Source organism: Sminthopsis crassicaudata, chromosome 3 (genome assembly GCF_048593235.1).
Source record: "Sminthopsis crassicaudata isolate SCR6 chromosome 3, ASM4859323v1, whole genome shotgun sequence".
NCBI classification, from domain to species: Eukaryota; Metazoa; Chordata; class Mammalia; order Dasyuromorphia; family Dasyuridae; genus Sminthopsis; species Sminthopsis crassicaudata.
This window is the reverse complement of record NC_133619.1, coordinates 8,816,327-8,840,102: the sequence shown is the minus strand read 5'-3', so window position 1 is coordinate 8,840,102 and position 23,776 is coordinate 8,816,327. Positions and strand designations below refer to the sequence as shown.

Sequence of the window (23,776 nt, the reverse complement as noted above, 5' to 3'; positions counted from 1 at the left end):
CCTCTCCTCCTGGCCAGTCCCAATATCCACAGACCTCTCTGTATCTCTTCCTAAGCTTCCTTGGGCTGTAAAAGTGACTCTTATCAACTTCAGTCTGCATCTGTCAAATAGAGGCAATAATACCTATTAGAGATGGCTTTCTCATGGGGGTTGTTAGTCAGCCACCACTTACACAGCACTTTAAATATATGTCCTTTTACCCTCCCAGCAATCCTGGGAGGTAGCTTGCTATTGTGACACCCATTTTATAGATAAGAAAACTGAGATTGAGAGAAATTAAGTGACTTGTCCAGGGCCACATAACTAAGCAAATCTGAAGCAGGACTTGAATTCAGGTCTTTTTTCAGGGTTCTATCTCTGGTTGTTAAGCGGTGATGGGTGTTGCCTGCTTTGCAAGCTCAGAAGCATTATACAAAGAATTATTTCCAGTTTCTTGCTATGGAGAATAGTACTACCAGTAATCTTTTTGTACGGGTAGGGATGTATTTTTCTTGATTTTTAAAAGGAAGAGGTTTTAATAACGCCTTGTGTTTTCATACCACTATTTTCTGGGCGTCATTCATTCTGCCCCACCCTGCATTCCCCTGAACACAACCTTTCCTCAAAACAAAGAAAACTAATTAAGTGAAAACAAAAACTACACACCAGCCGTAGAGTGACCACATCTGATGATGGACGTGACCTACAAGGAACCATTTTTTTTTTTAAGGAAAGCAAAGTATCTTTTATAATTTTCCTTTCTTTTTTATTTTCAAAACATATGCATAATTTTCAACATTTAAGATGTTTGAGCGGGGGTGGGGCGAACGAAACCTCAGCCTGGGTGTTTACTGGACGTGTTATTGCACCAGAATGTTCGGAGCCTCATGGTCAAGGCCAAAGGATCGATTCCTGGACGGAGCACTCAGATGTATTTGCTGGGTTCCCTGATCCCAGATGACCACTAACCCAGACCGACTGCTGTTTGTGCCGTTGGTCACACAGGCAGAAGAGGGTCATGATTCTGAAGAAGGGAGGAGATGAGCATTTATAGAGCACCTACTGTGTGCCAGGTCCTGCGCTAACTAAGCACTTTCTAAATATCTTATTTGATCCTCACAAAAATCCAGCAAGATGGATACTCTTAGTATTTTTTCCATTTTCCATTTGAGGAAACTGTGGCCAATGTAAATTAAGTGACTTTTCCAGAGCCGCACAGGCAGGATGTGTCTGAGGCTAAATCTGAACTCGGGCCCAGGGATCTATCCACTGCACCACCCAGCTCCCTCAGTGCAGGCCCACCCGCAGGAATGGGAGGACGGACAGAGAAACACAAACAAAACAAAAACACCCACGGGTCCTCGGTGGGGGAAGCCTCTTGAGGCTGCTCTGTTTGTTCCGCCATTTCTCACTCCCACAACTGGCTCCCACGGGAGTGACTGGACGATGCTGCTGCCCTTTGTTGAGGGAACTTTCTCCAGCACCTGAAGGAACAGGCTTCTAAACCAGCTTCAGCTGGAGCCCGTGGTAGGTGTGGACAGACCCTTGTGGGCTGCCTTGTTCCCACAGGACAGCGGATGTTACTAGTCAGGGAGCGTCCATTATGGGGAGGGGGGACACAGAGAGGAGGGGACCACTGTGGGAGGATGTGCATGACTGGAATAAAAGCTGGTGTTTATAAAATGCTTTAAGGGGCCCAGAGGACTTGACCCGATCCCACTGGAGTCTTGCTCAGCCTCAGTTTCTCCATATGAAAAATGGGTGCTGCGCCTGGAGATAGAAAGGCAAAAAAAAAAAAAAGAAAAGAAAAAAGAAAAGAAAGAAAAGAGAAAAGAAAAGGAAAGGAAAGGAAAGGAAAGGAAAAGGAAAGGAAAGAAAGGAAATCTCCCCATGTCATCTCTCGGGCCCTGAGGGCAAAACAAAGCTGAGACTGCCTTGCCCTGCAGGCCGCTGCTGGCCAGCTCCAGCCTCCCGCCTGCTTGGTGAGGTCAGTGAAAATCACCCCCTTCTGTTCAGCCTGGCCAGCTCCCTGTAGCCAGCAAGGGAGGGGAGATCCCCAAACAGATACTGAGTCTGGCAGAGAGGAGCCAGCTGGAACCACAAGAGACTTCCAGTGACTGGAGGCAGCAATTTATTCTGAAAATAACAGGTAAATGAGAGTGAGCGGAGCCCATGTCCAGGAAGAGCACAGGAATAAGCCAAATTAAAACGACTCTTCTCATTCAACACTCGGTCTAAGAAAAGCTGCGGCCTCCAGGGAGTGAGTGGGACTGAGCTTGGAGAAGATGGGAAGTGTGGGCAGGGGCTTGGAGCCCCCTCTGCACAGGAGGGGCAGAGGGAGGGGGCATTGGATGCCCTCCCGCTTGGGAGGCTGCCAAGGTTAAATGAGCTAGCTCCCGAGGTCCCGTCCAGTTCCGAGACTGCAAAGTAAAATTTAAAATATATTAAGCAGAGCGAATGATTCCTGTCAGAGGGGAAATAGAGCATCTCCGACCAGAGCCAGATTCGAAAGACCCACATCTGGTGTTCCACTTACAGGACTCCCATTTTCCATGACCGAGCGGCCCTCATCGGCTTCCCACCGCGCAGGATCCCTTGGGATACTCTGGGAAATTCCTCCCGCTGAGCGGACCTTTTGGAAGCTCAGCACCCCGAGATGGAGAGCTTCCTGGGGGACGCTTGGCCTGCTCCCACGAGGATCTTTGAGGAGTCAGAGGAGATCCACCCAATCGTGCTCCCTCTTGCCATGAGCCTTCCAGCTGGGAGCCCCTCGTCCTCGAGCTCGGTGCTGAGCGTGGGCGACCGCTCTGTTCTATTTCTTTCCATCTGGAGAGCAGATCGCCGAACATCCCAACCAGAGGGGAGCTGGGGGCTGGGGACTCTTGGTCCCTTCCGTCCACTTGGCAAAGTTACTGGCACAATTTGTCACCTCTCCCCCAGAGCCACTTCTCACTGAGCAGAAATCCTCGGTGCTCACCCCACGAGTGGCTACCCAGCCTTGGCTTCAGACCTCTGAGGACCGGGAGCTCATGGCCTTTGCAGACATCACTTTCCCTTTGGTAGAACCAGCTTTGGTTCTGCTGGGAGCCTTCCTTCCCTCAGCCCCTGGACTAATGCCCCGGTCCGTCATTCGGCCATCGGAGGCTAAGCAGAAAATGGCTGGGATGTTTCCAGCCCTCGGCTCCGGGCTGAACATTTGTGGAGTGTGCGCCTTTGCAGAGAGGCTTAGTCAGCAGAGGGAGGGCTCTCTTCCCATGCTGTGGCTTTTAGGTTTGGGCCGAGGAGGGTGACCCCGGCCTGCGAGCTCAGCCAGGGGAGGCTTGGGAGTCTGGAGCAGGGGGCTAAGCCCAGCAGGGGTCTGCTCCAGGATCGGCGTAATGGGGCAAGACCCGGGGGAGCAGGGGGCCAGCTGGTGGGCCCAGAGTGAATCAGAACTGGAACAACGTGCCGGTCAGGAGGAGCATCGGCCAGTGAGCTGGCCCTGAATTTCCAGCCTGGGCCAATGGGGAGACCCAGCCTTGATAAATAGCAAGCGGGCGGGCAGACAGAGTCGGTTCCAATGTTTTCATGAAGCTGCTGGGAAGTCTGGGCCTCTGGGTCCCTTCCAGCTCTTTGGCTGGGCTCCTCCGGCCTCTCGCTCAGGGCTTTCTTATGGCCCTGCTCGGGAGACAAGGGTGCTGCTCAGGCCCCTGTTCCTTCCATTGCTCCCCATCCCCGGGAGCACGACTAGCTAATTCACTCATTTTCATTGTGTCTAACTCTTTGTGACCCCTCGGGGTTTGCTTGGCAATTTGGTCCATGTGTCTGGGGATGGACAGAAGGAAGGGCGGCCCCCTTTGGGAGTCCTGGGGATGCGTCCCCTCACCCACCTCCAGGCTCCCGTGCTCACCCTTGGGAGGGGAGTTCCAGCCCGCTGATTAAGCTCTGAGCCTGGTAGCATTAGTAACGGCTCTCCACTGATGACAGACCTGATTTTTATACTGTCAGATCCGAGGATCACAGACTGAAGGGGGGGGGGGTAATTCTCTATCGCGTCAGAGGATCAGAGGATCACAGACTGGAAAGTGGGGAGGATTCTTCATCAGATCAGAGGATCGCAGGCTGGAAGGGGGGATTCCCTGTTGGATCACAGGATCACAGACTGAAAAGTGGAGGGGACTCTCCATCGTCTCAAAGGATCACAGACTGAAAGGGGGGGGATTCCAGAGGCCAGCTTCATCATACAAAGGAGGTCACACAAGAGGACTCAGCTTTGCAGAAGCCACATTATTCTCATCCCCATTTTGCAGAAGAGGAAACGAAGAAGTGACAGAGCCCCTTTGGCTCAGCCGGACCCCCGGCCCCCTCCTCTGTCCGCTGGGGGAGCTGGCCGTTGTCTGGAGAGGCCGTGAGCTCCCCACTTCAGAGGCTGCCGGGCCGAAGCGGCTGAGCCCTGGCCGGGCAGACGTCTCCTGCGCCCTGAGGCTGCTCTGAAGGACTGTTCGAAGGCCCTTAGTGTTGCTCCCCTTGGGCCCGGCTCGGAGGCCCGAGTCCTCAAGCTCTGAGATTTATGATCCTTATGAATCCTCAGAATGACCAATGGATGGTTTGTTCCTCATCACGAATCGACGCTTATTACTGTTGTAAGTTATTCACAATCACTCCTCGGCTCGGAGGTACTCGGAACTCCCCACGTTCTAGCCCAGACCCCCAGAGGCAGGGGGAAGGATGAGGGGTCGCCCCCACTCCTGGAAAAATGGAGAAGGCCCAAGTCCTCCTGGGGGAGCCCGGTGCTCCGGCCAAAGGGGCAAGGCAGCTCTGGCCCCCGCCTCCCGGGGTCGACCCTTTCGATCTCTCCAAGACCCCCTTAAAGAGGGGCCGGCTCTAGGTGATGTGTCGGGTAAAGGGAAGACCTGTCTCCAGGGCCCTCACACGTCACTATTTATGAGAACAATGTTTACTTTCCATGGGAATTTAATCTCTTGTATGGTAGCTCCTAAGTACTGGGTGTTCCCCCAGCCCTGGGTGCTCCCTAGCCCTGGGCGGATACCTAAGCCCTGAGTGTTCCCTGAACCCTCGATGCTTCCTGGGGTTCCCTGAGCCCTGGGCGGCTCTCTGGGCCCGGGGTGCTCCCTGCCCTAGACACCCCCAAGGTCTCCTCTGCCTCTGAGGCTCAGGGAATCCCCAGGATGGACTGGCTGGGAGGGGGCTCCAGACCCCGCCATTCCTTCTGACTCTTTACAGAGCAGCAAGGACGAGGGATTCCTCCGAGCCGGGCAGCCAGAGGCAGGCTCCAAAGCCCGCTCCCTGGCCCCCGCTCCGTCACACTTCCAGTCAAGGAGCATCGAGGTTCTCGTCATGTGCGCCGGGCACCGGGCTCACCTCCCAGAAGCCACTGGGGGCCTTGCTCTCGGCTGTGGGAGACAGACCGAGCAGGTCGGTGCTAGCCACAAGGATTGGCTGAGAGCTCTTGTCTCAGGAGAGTCAAGGGCAGGAGCCGGGAACGAGGAGGACTTGCCAGCCGGGTTGGAGTGTTTGAGGGTCATCCTGGGGAGGCGGCCACGAACGCCCGAGATGTTGCCAAGGGGCACATTGGGCATGTTTGGTACATGGATCTGTGCCACGGGAAAGTGTGACCACAGAGGCTCCTCACAGGGCAGCCCCTGGGTGGGCTGTCGTTACCCGGCAGGACCAGACGGCCGAGGTCCCTCCCAGCTGCGGCATTCCGTGCCCTTGGTGTCCAGCCATGCACAGGGGGGGGGGGAGGGGGGGCTCACAGCGGGGCGGCAGCCAGAGGGCCCCAGTTCTCCCCTGATTAAGGGAAAAGGATGTGGACGATCCCTTGGCCTCTGACGCCAGCGCTGGCGCTCCCGGGAGCTGTGGGCATCCTCTAGGTCATCCTCCCCAGAGTGAGGGGCAGGAGCCAGAACTCCGGCTCAGGTTCAGGAAGATCTGCGTGTGAGCCGGACCTGGATATCGGCCGGCCGCGGGGCTCGCACTAAGGACTCGCCGGGGCAGCCCGGCGGCCGGCCCACAGCCATGCTGGCCTTCGAGGGGCCGGGCTCCCAACAGACCGGAAGAGACGAGGGGTCGGGCTCACTCGGCGCCTCCTCGCTCTGGAGCTAAGCTCCTGAGAGCACCGTGAGAACACGGAGCGAAGGCCCGGCTGCCTTCTCCTGGCTAACGCCCGCTGCGGCCGATCTCCAGTCCCTCCCTTCGGTGCGCTTCGGCTTGTCCGGCCCGCTTTGTCCGGACTCCGGGCTTCCTAATGGAGCCCAACACTCTGTTTGGTCTCACCACCAGGTCCTTTTCATAGGAGCTTCGACCTAATTGCAAGCTACCTGACGAAGCCCGGCGCTCTCCCACTACGCTAACCACCCGCGCAAAACGCCCGTGGTCCCCAAGTCATCCCCGACATCTGTTCTCTGCCAAGGACCGAACCCCGGTCACGGGACTGGCCCCTTCACCATTCCCTGAGCCCCTTCCGAGCGGCTTCGACCTTTGGGGGGAAACCCGGGAAGGAGTTTCCCTTTGTCTCCCGAGTTTCCCGCTCCTGGGAGAAAGCGGGTCCTGAGCCTGGGCCAGACCACGCGGACCCCCGGGGAGAGAGCGCCGCTGCTTGGGTCACTGCCGGGAGACTGAGGAGCTGGAGCCGGGAGGGCACCGGACAGCCGCCGGGCCACGCGGGGAGCCGCACGGGGAGCCCCGCGAACTCGCTGACTGTCCCCTTAGCACGTCACCTCCCACTCCGGCCCCCGGCTCTCCTTCCACGTGTGGTTTAGTGCTAGGAGACCCCGCCGATCCAGGAAGCAAGGAGAGTGTGTGTGTGAGTGTGAGTGTGAGTGAGTGTATGAGTGTGTGTGTGTGTGTGTATATGTGTGAGTATATGAGTGTGTGTGTGTGTATGAGTGTGTGTGTGAGTGTATGAGTGTGTGTGTGTATGAGTGCGTGTGTGTGTGTGAGAGTGTGTGTGTGAGTGTATGAGTGTGTGTGAGAGTGTGTGTGTGAGTGTGTGTGTGTGTGAGTATGAGTGTGTGTGTGAGTGTATGAGTGTGTGTGTGTGAGTGTGTGTGTATGAGTGTGTATGAGAGTGTATGAGTGTGTGAGAGTGTATGTGTGAGTGTGTGAGTGTGTGTGAGTATGTGTGTGTATGTGTGTGTGTGAGTGTATGAGTGTGTGTGTGTATGAGTGTGTATGTGTGAGTGTATGAGTGTGTGTGAGAGTGTGTGTGTGAGTGTGTGTGTATGAGTGTGTGTGAGTGTGTGTGTGTGTATGAGTGTGTGTGTGTGAGAGTGTGTGTGTGAGTGTGTGTGTGTGTGAGTATGAGTGTGTGTGTGAGTGTATGAGTGTGTGTGTGAGTGTGTGTGTATATGTGTGAGTATATGAGTGTGTGTGTGTATGAGTGTGTGTGAGAGTGTGTGTGTGAGTGTGTGTGTGAGTGAGTATATGAGTGTGTGTGTGTGTGAGTGTGTGTGTATATGTGTGAGTATATGAGTGTGTGTGTGTATGAGTGTGTGTGTGTGAGTGTGTGTGTATGAGTGTGTGTGTGAGTGTATGAGTGTGTGTGAGTATATGAGTGTGTGTGTATGAGTGTGTGTGTATGTGTGTGTGTATGTGTGTGTGAGTGTGAGTGTGAGTGTGTGTGTGTGAGTATGAGTGTGTGTGTGAGTGTGTGTGTGAGTATGAGTGTGTGTGAGTGTATGAGTGTGTGTGTGTGAGTGTGTGTGTATGAGTGTGTGTGTGAGTGTATGAGTGTGTGTGAGTATGTGTGTGTGTATGTGTGTGTGAGTGTGAGTGTGAGTGAGTATATGAGTGTGTGTGTGTGTGTGAGTGTGTGTGTATATGTGTGAGTATATGAGTGTGTGTGTGTGTATGAGTGTGTGTGTGTGAGTGTGTGTGTATGAGTGTGTGTGTGAGTGTATGAGTGTGTGTGAGTATATGAGTGTGTGTGTATGAGTGTGTGTGTGTATGTGTGTGTGTATGTGTGTGTGAGTGTGAGTGTGAGTGAGTATATGAGTGTGTGTGTGTGTGTGAGTGTGTGTGTATATGTGTGAGTATATGAGTGTGTGTGTGTGTATGAGTGTGTGTGTGTGTGTATGAGTGTGTGTGTGTATGAGTGCGTGTGTGTGTGTGAGAGTGTGTGTGTGTGAGTGTATGAGTGTGTGTGAGAGTGTGTGTGTGTGAGTGTATGAGTGTGTGTGAGAGTGTGTGTGTGAGTGTATGTGTGTGTGAGTATGAGTGTGTGTGTGAGTGTATGAGTGTGTGTGTGTGAGTGTGTGTGTATGAGTGTGTATGAGAGTGTATGAGTGTGTGAGTATGAGTGTGTGTGTGAGTGTATGAGTGTGTGTGTGTGAGTGTATGAGTGTGTGTGAGAGTGTGTGTGTGAGTGTATGTGTGTGTGAGTATGAGTGTGTGTGTGAGTGTATGAGTGTGTGTGTGTGTGTATGAGTGTGTATGAGAGTGTATGAGTGTGTGAGAGTGTATGTGTGAGTGTGTGAGTGTGTGTGAGTATGTGTGTGTGTATGTGTGTGTGTGAGTGTATGAGTGTGTGTGAGAGTGTGTGTGTGAGTGTGTGTGTATGAGTGTGTGTGTGAGTGTGTGTGTGTGTATGAGTGTGTGTGTGTGAGTGTGTGTGTATATGTGTGAGTATATGAGTGTGTGTGTGTATGAGTGTGTGTGAGAGTGTATGAGTGTGTGTGTGAGTGTGTGTGTATATGTGTGAGTATATGAGTGTGTGTGTGTATGAGTGTGTGTGAGAGTGTGTGTGTGAGTGTGAGTGTGAGTGAGTATATGAGTGTGTGTGTGTGTGTGAGTGTGTGTGTATATGTGTGAGTATATGAGTGTGTGTGTGTGTATGAGTGTGTGTGTGTGAGTGTGTGTGTATGAGTGTGTGTGTGAGTGTATGAGTGTGTGTGAGTATATGAGTGTGTGTGTATGAGTGTGTGTGTGTATGTGTGTGTGTATGTGTGTGTGAGTGTGAGTGTGAGTGAGTATATGAGTGTGTGTGTGTGTGTGTGAGTGTGTGTGTGTGTGTGTATGAGTGTGTGTGTGTATGAGTGCGTGTGTGTGTGTGAGAGTGTGTGTGTGTGAGTGTATGAGTGTGTGTGAGAGTGTGTGTGTGTGAGTGTATGAGTGTGTGTGAGTGTATGAGTGTGTGTGTGTGAGTGTATGAGTGTGTGTGAGAGTGTGTGTGTGAGTGTATGTGTGTGTGAGTATGAGTGTGTGTGTGAGTGTATGAGTGTGTGTGTGTGAGTGTGTGTGTATGAGTGTGTATGAGAGTGTATGAGTGTGTGAGAGTGTATGTGTGAGTGTGTGAGTGTGTGTGAGTATGTGTGTGTGTATGTGTGTGTGTGAGTGTATGAGTGTGTGTGTGTATGAGTGTGTATGTGTGAGTGTATGAGTGTGTGTGAGAGTGTGTGTGAGTGTGTGTATGAGTGTGTGTGTGAGTGTGTGTGTGTGTATGAGTGTGTGTGTGTGAGTGTGTGTGTATATGTGTGAGTATATGAGTGTGTGTGTGTATGAGTGTGTGTGAGAGTGTATGAGTGTGTGTGTGAGTGTGTGTGTATATGTGTGAGTATATGAGTGTGTGTGTGTATGAGTGTGTGTGAGAGTGTGTGTGTGAGTGTGTGTGTGAGTATGAGTGTGTGTGTGAGTGTGTGTGTGTGTGTGAGTATATGAGTGTGTGTGTGTATGAGTGTGTGTGTGTGAGTGTGTGTGTATGAGTGTGTGTGTGAGTGTATGAGTGTGTGTGAGTATATGAGTGTGTGTGTGTATGAGTGTGTGTGTGTATGTGTGTGTGAGTGTATGAGTGTGTATGTGTGAGTGTATGAGTGTGTGTGAGAGTGTGTGTGAGAGTGTGTATGTGTTAGTGTATGAGTGTGAGAGTGTGTGTGTGAGTGTATGAGTGTGTGTGTGTGAGTGTGCGAGTTTGCGTGAGTGTGTGTATGTGAGTGTGTCTGTGAGTGTGAGAGTGTGTGTGTGAGTGTGTGTGTGTCTCTCTGTGTGTGTGTGTCTGTGAGTGTGTGTGTGAGAGTGTATGTGTGAGTGTGTGAGTGTGTGTGAGAGTGTGTGTGTGTGTCTGTGAGTATGAGAGTGTGTGTGTGAGAGTGTATGTGTGAGTGTGTGTGTGTGTGAGAGTGTGTGAGTGTGTGGAAGAGCAGGGGTCAGCTCTAGGCACTGGGGAATATAACTGAGCCCCTGGGATCGAGCACCTTGGATGCCCCCCGCCCTGCACAGAAGAGCACCGCTCTGAGTTTCAGATAAAGTCTGTGCTGGGAAAGGCAGTTTCCTCCAAGAGAGTAAATTCTGGGGAATGTTACAAACCAATAAAAGCTGGGGAGAAGCGGGTTTGGGGGAGAAGCAGGTTTGGGGGAGAAGCGGGTTTGGGGGAGAAGCGGGTTTGGGGGAGAAGCAGGTTTGGGGGAGAAGCGGGTTTGGGGGAGAAGCGGGTTTGGGGGAGAAGCGGGTTTGGGGGAGAAGCGGGTTTGGGGGAGAGGCAGGTTTGGGGGAGAAGCGGGTTTGGGGGAGAGGCGGGTTTGGGGGAGAGGCGGGTTTGGGGGAGAGGCGGGTTTGGGGGAGAAGCGGGTTTGGGGGAGAGGCGGGTTTGGGGGAGAGGCGGGTTTGGGGGAGAAGCAGGTTTGGGGGAGAAGCGGGTTTGGGGGAGAAGCGGGTTTGGGGGAGAAGCAGGTTTGGGGGAGAAGCGGGTTTGGGGGAGAAGCAGGTTTGGGGGAGAGGCAGGTTTGGGGGAGAGGCGGGTTTGGGGGAGAAGCGGGTTTGGGGGAGAGGCGGGTTTGGGGGAGAAGCGGGTTTGGGGGAGAGGCGGGTTTGGGGGAGAAGCGGGTTTGGGGGAGAAGCGGGTTTGGGGGAGAAGCGGGTTTGGGGGAGAAGCAGGTTTGGGGGAGAGGCGGGTTTGGGGGAGAGGCGGGTTTGGGGGAGAGGCGGGTTTGGGAGAGAGGCGGGTTTGGGGGAGAGGCGGGTTTGGGGGAGAAGCAGGTTTGGGGGAGAGGCGGGTTTGGGGGAGAGGCGGGTTTGGGGGAGAAGCGGGTTTGGGGGAGAGGCGGGTTTGGGGGAGAGGCGGGTTTGGGGGAGAGGCGGGTTTGGGGGAGAAGCGGGTTTGGGGGAGAAGCGGGTTTGGGGGAGAAGCGGGTTTGGGGGAGAAGCAGGTTTGGGGGAGAGGCGGGTTTGGGGGAGAGGCGGGTTTGGGGGAGAGGCGGGTTTGGGGGAGAGGCGGGTTTGGGGGAGAAGCGGGTTTGGGGGAGAGGCGGGTTTGGGGGAGAAGCGGGTTTGGGGGAGAGGCGGGTTTGGGGGAGAAGCGGGTTTGGGGGAGAGGCGGGTTTGGGGGAGAAGCGGGTTTGGGGGAGAAGCGGGTTTGGGGGAGAAGCAGGTTTGGGGGAGAGGCGGGTTTGGGGGAGAGGCGGGTTTGGGGGAGAGGCGGGTTTGGGAGAGAGGCGGGTTTGGGGGAGAGGCGGGTTTGGGGGAGAAGCAGGTTTGGGGGAGAGGCGGGTTTGGGGGAGAGGCGGGTTTGGGGGAGAAGCGGGTTTGGGGGAGAAGCGGGTTTGGGGGAGAGGCGGGTTTGGGGGAGAGGCGGGTTTGGGGGAGAAGCGGGTTTGGGGGAGAGGCGGGTTTGGGGGAGAGGCGGGTTTGGGGGAGAAGCGGGTTTGGGGGAGAAGCAGGTTTGGGGGAGAGGCGGGTTTTGGGGAGAAGCGGGTTTGGGGGAGAGGCGGGTTTGGGGGAGAAGCTGCCCGCCCGGCCCCGGCTGAGGGGAAGAAAGAGGAAGAGGACCCGATCTGGGCATGTGTGGCCTCGGTAATGTTTGCCCAAGGCAGCAGCAGGCCGACCTCCGTGTCCCGCCCGTGAGGGCCAGGAGCCGGCCTGAGGCTGCCCTCAGGGAATAAGAGAAGAGCAGGAGAGGGAGAGGAAGGAAAGGACACGGAATGAAGACCCCGCCATGGATCCCCCCCTTCTGCCTGTGGCAATCTGGGAAAGACTGAACCAATCCCTCCCAGAATGTCTTTGGAGGCAAAAAATCAAATCTACAGGATTGCAGAGGAAACTAGGGCCAGGGAAAATAAAGATGTCAGTTTTCCCACCAAAGGTCGTAGGTCCCTTTCCGAGCTCTGCCCACCGACTCCTTGGGTGGCTGGGACCCCCGCGAAGGGCCCTTGCTCTGTCCTGAGGAGAGGAGAGAACGCCACTTTGGGAGTGAGTCCTTGGCTCTGATACTCCCTGAGAGACTTTGGACAAATGAGTTCATTTCCATGATTTCGTGTTTCCTTTCTGTGATGCAAGAATCTAATAATCCTGTCATTTTCCTATCCACAGAGCCTAGCACACAGTAGGTGCTTAATAAATGCTTCATGAATGAATGAATGAACGCCTCAGACGAAATTCGGGAGGGAGCCCTGTGTAGACATAAGACCATGAAATGGGAATCGTTACTGGGAAAATGTTGGAATGAGTTGTCCCACCCACTGTATCAGAGCCAGACCCTTGGCCCCCTAAAATAAGGGCTGGAACACCGTGGCCTTTGAAGCTCTTTCCTGTACTAAGAAATCCTGGAATCCCGTTATTCCTTGAACTCCACGGATACCTGGAAAATCCCAACATTCCCTGAAGGTGGAGAGGAAGGGGGAAGGAGGGCCAGAGTCAAACCAAGGAGCCCTGGGCTTTTCTTCTTTTCCAGGGATCACTTGGGGCAAGGTGGTCTCCCTGTACGCCGTGGCGGCGGGGCTGGCCGTGGACTGCGTGCGGCAGGCGCAGCCGGCCATGGTCCACACCATCGTGGACTGCCTGGGAGAGTTTGTGCGGAAGACCCTGGTGACGTGGCTCAAGCGGCGCGGAGGCTGGGTAAGGGGCCCTGCTTGGGTGTCCGGGCTTATTTTTAGAAAAACAAACCTGTGGAGAGGAAGGCTTGGTGGGAGGCGGCGAGGGCGCAGGAAGCCGGCCGGGCCGAGGCGAGCCGCAGGTGCTGGGCAGGCCCGCTCATTGTGCTCGGCTCCCGGCCGCTGTAATCTCGGCGTCCAGCTTCTCCGCCAAGCAAGCGCTTCCTTTCTCAGGGCCGGCGAGCAGCAACCTGGGCCCGGACTTCCCCCCAGCTGGGCCCAGCGGGGTCGCCCTCCCGCCGGGTTATCTCAGAGGCCTGCAGATTTCCTTCTCTCCAGAGCCTCTGCTCCGGTCAGGATGCGGGGCTGCAGAGCTGGGAAATGGAAATTTCCTGTCTCCCCGGCCTGGGGGATCAGGGTCCAGCCAGGGCAGCTGAGGACCATGAGAGCGAACGTGGTCGGGGCTGGGGGAATAGCCAGGGCCGGCCTCTGGGCTGGGAGGCAAATCCCTCCCCCCCCCTGAGACTCGGTTTCCATCTGTGTACAAACGAGTGTTGGACTGGACGGTCGCTGGTGTCCCTTCTGATTCCCATGATCCAGTTCTAGTTAGGGACTGTCGTCAGTCCGTTCGGTGGGCCCCAGGTGCCAGGGGTGTGCCAAGGACAGAGGGCGGGTCTGCTCTCCAGGAGCTCTGGCCAAGGGCGGAGACGAAAAACCAACAAATCCTTACGGCCCAGGGAGGACAAAGGGACCGCAGCAGGGGCGGCTTGCAGGCCCGGGAGGGGTTTCTCCCAGAAGCGGTGATGTTACTGTGGACTCAGGGAGGGGGAGCCGAGGAGGAAACACCTGGAATGACTATTGTTCATAGTGTCTGGAGCACATGGCAGGAAGTAAGGTAGAAGAAGACTGGCCCCTTCTAAGGAGGGCTCCGAGTGCCAGTTTGATCTTGGAGGCCAAAGGGGCTCTGGTTAAGTGAGTAGAGCGGGCCGTGTGATGGAATTGGAGGCTTGAGACCAGGATGGCGCACCCCACCTCCCCCCGCAGGGGCCAGGTGTGTTGTGAGCAGGGCCTGCATCAGGGCGGGAGCAGTGCCAGAGGAGAGATCCTGCAGGGCCTCAGCCAGGCCTGGGCCCCAGATCGGGTCTGGAGGCTGAGACATAGAGGGGAGCTGGGGGGAAGCCTGAGGGATGAGACTGGTCATACCCGGGCAGGAATGTGGGGAAGGAGGAAGGTTCGGACTGTCTCGGGAGCGGGGCGAGCTCCAGGTGCGGAAGCTCCCTGTAGCCGCGGGCAGGCGGCTCAGAGTGCCGGGCACTGGCCAGGCTGGGGACCCAGGTCTCCCCCATGAGACCAGCTCTCTGCACGCACTGCCTCCATATCCAGGTGCCCATGGGCCAATCAGCGAACAGAGAGCTGTTCTGGACCCTTGGCCAGACTGTGGGCAGCGATCCCAGGGGCCCCTTTGGGTTATATTAGGAGAGAAGAGGAAGCTCTCCCACTCCTGGCCCCCTGGATTGGTTATAAGGAGCATCATTCACAGCAGAGAAGCTGAGGGAGTCTTGGGGGGGTCACCAGGAAGGGGGCCTCAGGTTGAAGTTCAAAGACAGAAGGCCAGACGGGCAGAGGGCCTGGAAAGGCACATGCCCGAGAGGAGCGAGCTGGCCCTGTGGAGGCCCACCGTTCCACGGCGCTCTCTTCTGCCATGGATGCAGAAATGCCCATTCTTTCAGGGACATCTGTTAAACTCAGACTAGAAGTAGCCCGCAGAGCTTTAAGAGCCTGCAAGGAGGAGGCCTGGGTGCGCTGCCCAGCGTCCGTCTCCCAGAGCGTGTGGCCAGTTCTCCCTGGGGTGGGGGCGCCGGTTCCCCGGTCTCCCCCCCTGCTAGAAGGAGCCGAGCCGGCCTGGAAGCATCCCCGAGGAAGGCCGCTTCCCTGACCCCTGGCTGCGTGGGCAGAGATTAAGGGCTTGGCGGCTTGGCGGCTTGGCGGCTGAGCAGGCTCCCCACCTCCCGGGCCCCACCCCAGTCATTACCCAGGATTTCCCTCTGCTCAGCGAGAATTCCCTGCCCATTCATGGTAGGGTTTCCTCTGGGCAGCCCCTCCCAGGGCTGAAGGATGGCAGACAAAGGGCCCTGCCCGTGGCTCCCAGGGATATTGCTTACTGTGGCAGCTTGCCCACATGAGGCAGGGAAAAGCCTCCCTCAGCCTCGCTGCCTCTGAGGATAGAGAAAGGGAGAAGGCCAGTCTGCTGCCCGGTGCCTCCGTGAGGGCAAGACGCCCTTATCAGGGGGCTGCAGCCGCCCTTCACCCTTGGAGGGCACCCAGACGGTGTCACTGGCTCAGAGCCAGGTTAGTGTGGCCCATCGGAGGGCACAAGCCACGGCTCGGGCACGAACAGTCCCCATGAGCACTTGGTAATGACCCGGAGAAAGGGGGCCGGATGGTTCAGACCCGCCTCCTGCTCTGGGTCTGACTCAATTCAAATATTTTTTACTTCACCTCCATTTCCAAATAGGTCCCCCTTGTGTCCCCCAGAAAGCCATCACTGTAGCAAGAATAAAAAAGGGAATTAGAGCAGTTCAGCCACATCTGGGTGTATGCAGGGTTTCACGCCTGTAGTCCACCACCTCCCACAGTCCTCCCCCTCCCACAGTCCTCCACCTCCCACAATCCTCCACCTCCCACAGTCCTCCATCTCCCACAGTCCTCCCCCTCCCACAGTCCTCCACCTCCCACAGTCCTCCATCTCCCACAGTCCTCCACCTCCCACAGTCCTCCACCTCCCACAGTCTTCCATCTCCCACAGTCCTCCACCTCCCACAGTCCTCCATCTCCCACAGTCCTCCACTTCCCACAGTCCTCCACCTCCCACAGTCCTCCATCTCCCACAGTCCTCCACCTCCCACAGTCCTCCAACTCCCACAGTCCTCCACCTCCCATAGTCCTCCACCTCCCACAGTCCTCCACCTCTGGAAGGAAGAAAGGGAGCTGCCTCTAAGGACCATGAGGATGGCATGAGATCATATTTGTCGAGCCTGGCTTAGCACAGAGCCAGGCCGCTGGGCTGTTACTCAAAGTTTCCAGCATTCAGTTTCGATTGTTCAGTTATTGTTATTCTTTCCGTTTCGGTGATTTTCGTTGGGGTGTCTCATATTTTCCCGATTCTGCTTATTTTGTTCTGCATCTACTCTGGGATTCTGGGAACTCTTCGTGTTCCTCAGTTCTTATGGTACAGTAATATCCGCTTATGTCCATGTATCATAGCGGTCCTCAGTCAAAGGCACCTCCTGAAGAAAAGTTTTTAAAAACTTTAAAAAGCTCTGTGACCCTAAACAAGTCACGTAACCCCAATGGCCTCGGCAAAAATAAAAACAAAAAAAATTTAAAAGAGAGAGACAGAGTCAGAAAGAAAAAGAGGCAGATTTTTCTCCATCTCAGGATAGAAAGGGCAGGGAAGTGGAAGGCAGCCCAGCCTCTGGAGATCCTCCTCCTTACTATTAGTCAGAAAAAGGGAGAAAAAAATCTGGAAACAGCATAATGAGGTTTCCCCTTTCTTGAGGAAATTGGCATGAAAACTGGCTTTTGTGCTCTGATTTTAATTTGGGGAGTGATGATGGGAGCCCGGGGAGTGATGATGGGAGCCCGGAGAGTTCCTCTGGTCCCTTGCTGAGGGGGGGGGGGGGGGCGGAACCCTTCTGTGGGCCTGGGGCCTGCTTCCTGGCCCTCCCCCGCCCCTCATCCCATGACCCTTTGGTGGTGGGCCAGTAAGTTGCTCTCTTCTTAACAGCATAAGTGATGAGGGATGACCCAGGAGCCCCGATTCTCCAGTGAGCAGCTGTGGGCTTTGGGGGTCCCTCCCCTTGGAAGCGCTAGCCGGGGAAGCAGAAGCGCGAGAGCTTCTCCATAAGCTTTTGAACAGCCGGGATCCTGGGGTGCTCCTTTGGAGAGCTAACCCAACTCTCTAAAAAAACAAAAAAGGGCGGGGAGAGGGTCCCTGGTCCCCAGACCCTGGCCCCCTGAGAGGCTCCTTTTGTGGCTCTGGCTCCCTGCCAGCTGGCCCTAAGCATGTCATTTGCAAGCTGCAGGGGGTGGGGGGTGGGGGTGGGGTACCGGGTAGGGAGGCCTGGGTTGGCGTCAGCTTCTGACACTGCCTCTGGTGCCATCCCGGGCGAGTCTTCTGCCTCAGTTTCCACAGCTGTCAGAGTGCTAGCACAGTGCCGGGCACATGACAGGCCCCAGGTAAATGCTGCTTTCCTTCCTTCCTCACCACGTCACCTTGTGACATAGAAATGACAGCTGGACCAGTGACCCCTGCAGGCTGCGGGTGACAAGACCTGGGGCTTCCAGAAAGCCCAAGTCCCTCCTGTCACCCCTCCCCAGACCCTGGCCTTCCTCCCCTCCCCCGTGCCTTCTGCCTTGAAGGCCGAGGTCCTAGTGCCCATCCCTGCAGCTGGCCGGCTTTGCCCAGGGAGCCTCGGGCTCTGGCCCAGGAGTCACAGTCACCTCTCCGAGGTTGCCCTTGTCCCCAACAGGCTCATTTTGCTCGGGTTTCAAATTCAGGGTCTGTGGGATGACAGAGAGACCCCCAAGAAACCCTCCCCAAGGGGCCTCTACCCAAACAAGGGGGGGCCGGGCCACAGCCTCCATTGCCTCCCTGCCGCTGAGGGACACCCAGGAGCCAGAGCTGTGCAGAGAGGCTCCTCTGGAAGGTGCTGCCGGTGGGCCTCCACACGGGGGGCGCAGGAGCCAAGCCGGGCACTAGGAGCCAGCCATGGGCACCAACTGCTGGGCTGTGGAGACACCCGAGTGTCTGGGGGGGTCTCAGCTGCTGGAGTCTTAGGTAGAGGCTGAAAGAGGTGGGGATGGGGCGTCAGAGTCTCGGAGCCTCACTTCTGGAGGACAGGAAGGTGACCTCCGAGGGCCTCAGCATTTTAAGCGGGAGGAAGGAGGGACTGGAGTTCTTCTAGTTCGGGGGCCAGGAGCCTGAGGAATCCCAGAAACCCGCTGCTCCTGCTCTTGTTGGCCTCCTAACCGGAGACCACCAGCCTCCCTCACTGCCCAGGGGAAGAGACGTCTCTAAGACCACCAGCCTCCCTCACAGCCCAGGGGAGGGATGGCTCTAAGACCACCAGCCTCCCTCACAGCCCAGGGGAGGGACGTCTCTAAGACCACCAGCCTCCCTCACAGCCCAGGGGAGGGACGTCTCTAAGACCACCAGCCTCCCTCACAGCCCAGGGGAAGGACGTCTCTAAGACCACCAGCCTCCCTCACAGCCCAGGGGAAGGACGGCTCTAAGACCACCAGCCTCCCTCACAGCCCAGGGGAAGGACGGCTCTAAGACCACCAGCCTCCCTCACAGCCCAGGGGAAGAGACGTCTCTAAGACCACCAGCCTCCCTCACAGCCCAGGGGAAGGACGGCTCTAAGACCACCAGCCTCCCTCACAGCCCAGGGGAGGGACGTCTCTAAGACCACCAGCCTCCCTCACTGCCCAGGGGAGGGACGGCTCTAAGACCACCAGCCTCCCTCACTGCCCAGGGGAAGAGACGGCTCTAAGACCACCAGCCTCCCTCACAGCCCAGGGGAGGGACGGCTCTAAGACCACCAGCCTCCCTCACAGCCCAGGGGAAGAGACGGCTCTAAGACCACCAGCCTCCCTCACAGCCCAGGGGAGGGACGGCTCTAAGACCACCAGCCTCCCTCACAGCCCAGGGGAGGGACGGCTCTAAGACCACCAGCCTCCCTCACAGCCCAGGGGAAGAGACGGCTCTAACCGGAGACCATCACCCTCTGCTCGCACCCCAGGGGCAGGGACGGCTCTAAGGGGGCCCCCAGCCTCCGCCACAGCCCCAGGGGGAGGGCCCATCGCCCAGTCTCCAGCACACGCAGTATTTTCTTCTCTATCTCTTCTCCGCCAGCAGGATTCCCTCTAGAGCCTCCCTGCGAGGGGGTCCGTGAGTGGCGGGGGGGGGGGGGGGGGGGGGGGCCGGGGGGGGGGGGGGGCCGGGGGGGGGGGGTCACTATCCCCCAAGGCTCGGATGCCTTTTGAGGTGATTTTATGGCAAATCCACTTGGTCTATAAAGAGATCGGGTCCGGCAGGTGGAAGCCGCCGTTTCCCAGCATCCCCCGGGCAGACCATCCCTGCTCTCCTTCCCATTCTGACCCCCCACCCCCCAGGCCCAGGCCCCCGAAATAAGCCGGGGTGCTTTCTTTGTCTCGCAGGCAGACATCATGAAGTGCGTGGTGAACACCGACCCCAGCCTCCGGTCTCACTGGCTCGTGGCCGCCCTGTGCAGCTTCGGCCACTTCCTGAAGGCCATCTTCTTCGTCCTGCTGCCCGAGAGATGAACGCTGGGCCCCTGGCCCTGGGGCCCGGTCTCCCCCTCCCCGGCCAGAGCCGAGCCGTCCTTGCGCATTCCGGACTCTGGCGATGGGGGGGGGGGGGGCAGCGGAAAGGGCTCTCTCCCTCCCGCAGGGAGCACTTGTACCTGGTTCTAAGATGTCTTTCCCCTGGGGAGCGGGCGCCTCTCTCCGCATGGGAACAAGCTTTTGAAGGATCTCCTTTCCCTCCCGGCAGGGACGAGTGCCGGCGCTGCGGGGCTCAGAGGTTCTGGGAAGCGGCCGGGCCGGCTTCTCCTCCGCTGCCCAGCGCTCAGCCGTACTTCTCTAAGCCGGACAGGGCCTGTCTCCTCCGTCCCTCCTTCCCGCGATGTCAATGGTCAGCCTTCTCCCTTTAAAGCGAGCCTGGATCGCTGTGCTCGGCCCCTCTGCTCCGCTTTCTCGTCTTTCCAGCCCCCCCCCCCCCTCCAAATAGGAGGCAAAAACGGCTTCTGCGCATCCCCGGGCGGGCGGGGCACTCCCTCCCTGAACCCTCAGTGGCTCCCCATTGCCCAGGAGAAAATTCCTCAGCCTGGCTTTTTACATCACAATCCTGCACAGCGTCCCGCTCGTCACCTTCCCTTTGCCTAAAGAACATCAGTTAAGAAAAATAAATTGGCCTTAAATTAACATTCTGCACCCAGGGTCTCCCACCCCTCCAAGGAAGGGAGGGAGGAACATTTCTCCTCTTTCTTTGTCAGAAAAGTCACATGAATTCCCATCATGCACTCTGAACTCCAGTCAAACTGGACTACTTAGTCATGCTCCTAATCTCCCACCTCTGCACAAGCTGTTCACCCATGCACGGGAGGCTCTCCTTCCTCACGCTCCCTTTCGGGTTCCTTCCAGCCTTCCCTGATCCTCCTGCTCCACCGCTACTGTTCTCATTCTTGATTTTCTATTTATTTATGTGTGTCCACGTGGACTTCTCTTAGTGAAATGGAAGCTTCTTTATACCCCGGCGGCACCTAGTATAGTGCCCGGCACGTAGCAGGTGCCTAATGAATGCTTGCTGATTGACTCTCTGATCCCCGCAGTTCTTAGAACTCCCGAATCCCTTCAAATTACCTTGTATCCTGCTTTACTTACTTGGTAACTTTGTGTCTTTGAGGGCAGGGACTATTTTCATTTTTCTAGGAGTTACTTAATAAATGTTTATCGAATGAATGAGTGAATCCAAAGAGAAGTCGTCCCTTCCTCCTCCACCCCCAGCACATTGCCCCACCAGTTGCTCTTGGGTCTTGTTGTGAGGCAGCGTCTGCCCAGGAGAACTTCGGCCTCCACGATGCCCATGTGACTCACATGACTCACCTTTGAACGTTCTTCGGCAGAAAGCGCGCACTCTTCCCCAGCGAAGTTAGGAAGGAAGCGGTCTGGCAGGAGCAGGGCAGCCTTCCAGAGTCCCTAAAGCTTCTTGGAAGCTGGCTTGGAAATGAGGCTTGTGGGCAAGCCTCCAGTTAGGAGGGAGGGGAGAAGACTGAAGACATTCCAGTGGGAAGTGGGGGGGGGAGGAATTTGCCAATTCAGTGTCTTAGTCTGGAAAGCCTTCTACTAAGGAGTTTCTCCCCCCTTATCTCCTACCCCCTGCCTTGCCATGTTGAAAAAGGTTTCCTTATTTAAAGATGCTGTGCAGGGCAGCTAGGTGGCGCAGTGGATAGAGCACCAGCCCTGAATTCAGGAGGACCCAAGTTCAAATCTAGTCTCAGATGCTTAACACTTCCTAGCTGTGTGACCCTGGGCAAGTCACTTAACCCCAGCCTCAGGGGCAAAAAAAGATGCTGTGTGTGTGTGTGTGTGTGTGTGTGTGTGTGTGTGTGTGTGTGTGTGATGGAGTGAGGAGGAGGAGTGAGAGGAGGAGGGAATAAAATTGTCCAAAGGCATATGTCATTGTTCTATCCCAGAAATAGACACTCTGTATATTCTGAGGACAAACAAACAGGTTTTATATATCTGTCTAATATACACATATATATAATAAACATACATATATATAAACACACAGCAAATAGGGAGAGACAGAAGCAGATTGTTTTGGGTAGATGGAATAGGCTGGAAAAGCATATTAAACACTCATTGGGAAAGTATGCAGTTGGTCTAGAGCACAGAATGAGTGGAAAGTCATAATCTTAGACTTAAAGCGCTGGGGGGGAGGGGGCAGCTACTTGTGGAGGGAATGCCCCCGTGCCAAGGCCCAGCTCTGAATCTCGTTTGCGCTGCAACTTGGAAGGTTGGTGAGCAGAGGGGTGCCAGGCCATAAGGATTTGGGATAACAATAAAGAAAATAGGCATGAAAATCTGCAGATGGAGACCTTAGAAAGCTGCTTGACTGGCGGCTCTGCAGGAATTGCCCAGTAAGAATGTAAGTTTTTTGAGAGTAGGGACTTTTTTCCATTCTTTGTTCCGTCTCTCTAGCACCTAGCGCAGAACCTAGTACACAGAAGGCACTTAAAACATGCTGGTTGACCTTAGGGGTTGGAGGCCAGGCCTTTAGGAAGAATAGGTTCAGGGAAGGTAAAGAGGCTGGAAGGCAGCAGGTAAGGAACCACCGCGTCAGTGTGCGGCTGAAGTAGAAGGGGAAATGAGGGCAGGAGGCCGAAGGATGGGGCAGCTCAGACTCCCTGGAAAGTTCAGGAGGAAATAATGACTGGGGGGAATGCAAATCCCAAAGACTCTAGGGCTTCACCTCATTCCCCACCGATTGTGGGAAGTGACCAAGATGGAGCTGGTCGTTGGGGCTTCCTGCAGGAACTCGGGCCCTAGTGACCTTTCTGGAGGCTGCTGGTTATGGATCAACTGCTCTGCCCTGCCCAAAATAGCCAGACACGTAACCTCCAGCAGGTGGACAGGAAGAAAAGCCCCACCAGGACCACAATAGTGAGGGGATGGCAATGGGACCAATTTCAAGGGACGACGCAGCACTTTCTCTACTCTTGGAACATCCAAAGGGTCAAGGGAACATTATCCAGCCAGGATATTTTAGAGGCAGGATCCAAACTGCTCTTCCTGGCTCTCCAACCAGCTTTCTAGCCACTGTTAGGCTGCTTCTCAACAAACCCAGAGGAGCCCTTTCTTTTTAGTGTGTAGCAAAAAACTGGAATTGAAATCTGCCAGTCAGTTGGGGAATGGCCAAATGGAGAATGCATGAATATGGCTGAAAAGGGGGGGGGGGGAAACAATCCACAAATCCCCCTTTCCCATTTGAGATAACAAGATTCTCTCCCCAGATGTCTTGGGTGGGGGAGAACGTCTCCCACAAAGCAGAGGGATGCACGGGGTGAGAACAAGGCGTGACATTTCTGTTGAAACAACCAAACAAACCAAACCATTGCTACCAGGTGGGGCGGGGGGTCGGTTTGGATGGTGGAGAGAGCTCAGTCTCACCCTCTGGGTGCACTAGACCACACTGGGGCATTGTGGAAGTACATCAGCACAGGGATGGAAGCATGCTAGCCAAACTGAGAAGGGGGAGCTCGGGGAGTTACTCCTTAGCAGAGGAAGATCTTTGTGAGCTTCAGAATTCGGAAATTCTCCTGCGTAGCTCAAGGGAGCTTGTGCATTGGGAGCTAAAAACAGCTCATGGGGCAGGACGGGGCAGGGAAAGTTTGTGGGGACAGATTGAGAACCCGAGGGCCGAGCCCCAGCGGGGCTACAGCCAGTCCCATGCCTGCATCTAGCCTGGCACTAAGGATGAGCCATGATGGGCAGCCAGTGCTTCCACCTGAGCAAGAAAGGGAGACCCGGGCTTTGTAAAAAATCAGTTCCTATTAGAGTTCCCTTAGGCCTGCAGAGCCCTTCACTACCTCCTTTCCAGCCTCACTCTCCTGGGGGGGAACCAGGGACGCTTCCTAATTCTCCTGATCTAAGCTGGGTTATGATTTTATACAACTCGTTCCACTTGTTTTGTTCTTTCCATTACGTCCTGGTAGTCATCCTGCTCCTCACTTCCACCATCCCGCTCCTCACTTCCACATCCGCTCCTCACTTCCACCATCCTGCTCCTCACTTCCACCATCCCGCTCCTCACTTCCATCATCCCGCTCCTCATTTCCACCATCCCGCTCCTCATTTCCACCATCCCGCTCCTCACTTCCACCATCCCGCTCCTCATTTCCATCATCCCGCTCCTCATTTCCACCATCCCGCTCCTCACTTCCACCATCCCGCTCCTCATTTCCACCATCCCGCTCCTCACTTCCACCATCCCGCTCCTCACTTCCACCATCCCGCTCCTCACTTCCACCATCCCGCTCCTCACCTCCACCATCCCGCTCCTCACTTCCATCATCCCGCTCCTCACTTCCACCATCCCGCTCCTCACTTCCACCATCCCGCTCCTCACCTCCACCATCCCGCTCCTCACTTCCACCATCCCGCTCCTCATTTCCACCATCCCGCTCCTCACTTCCACCATCCCGCTCCCCACTTCCACCATCCCGTTCCTCACCTCCAACATCCCGCTCCTCACTTCCACCATCCCGCTCCTCATTTCCACCATCCCGCTCCTCACTTCCACCATCCCGCTCCCCACTTCCACCATCCCGCTCCTCACCTCCAACATCCTGCTCCTCACTTCCACCATCCCGCTCCTCATTTCCACCATCCCGCTCCTCACTTCCATC

At 55.9% G+C, this 23,776-nt stretch overlaps 1 protein-coding gene across 1 annotated transcript in view; it reads left to right on the top strand.

Moving 5' to 3' along the window:
• Positions 1-20,324, top strand: part of BOK (BCL2 family apoptosis regulator BOK) — a 31,594-nt gene extending 11,270 nt beyond the window's left edge. Inside the window, exons 4-5 of the mRNA XM_074297943.1 lie at positions 12,641-12,804; positions 19,002-20,324. Of these exons, the coding sequence (XP_074154044.1) occupies positions 12,641-12,804; positions 19,002-19,127 (290 nt within the window). The 3' untranslated portion in view covers positions 19,128-20,324. The remainder of the gene's footprint in view (positions 1-12,640; positions 12,805-19,001) is intronic.
• The last annotated feature ends 3,452 nt before the right edge of the window (positions 20,325-23,776 follow it).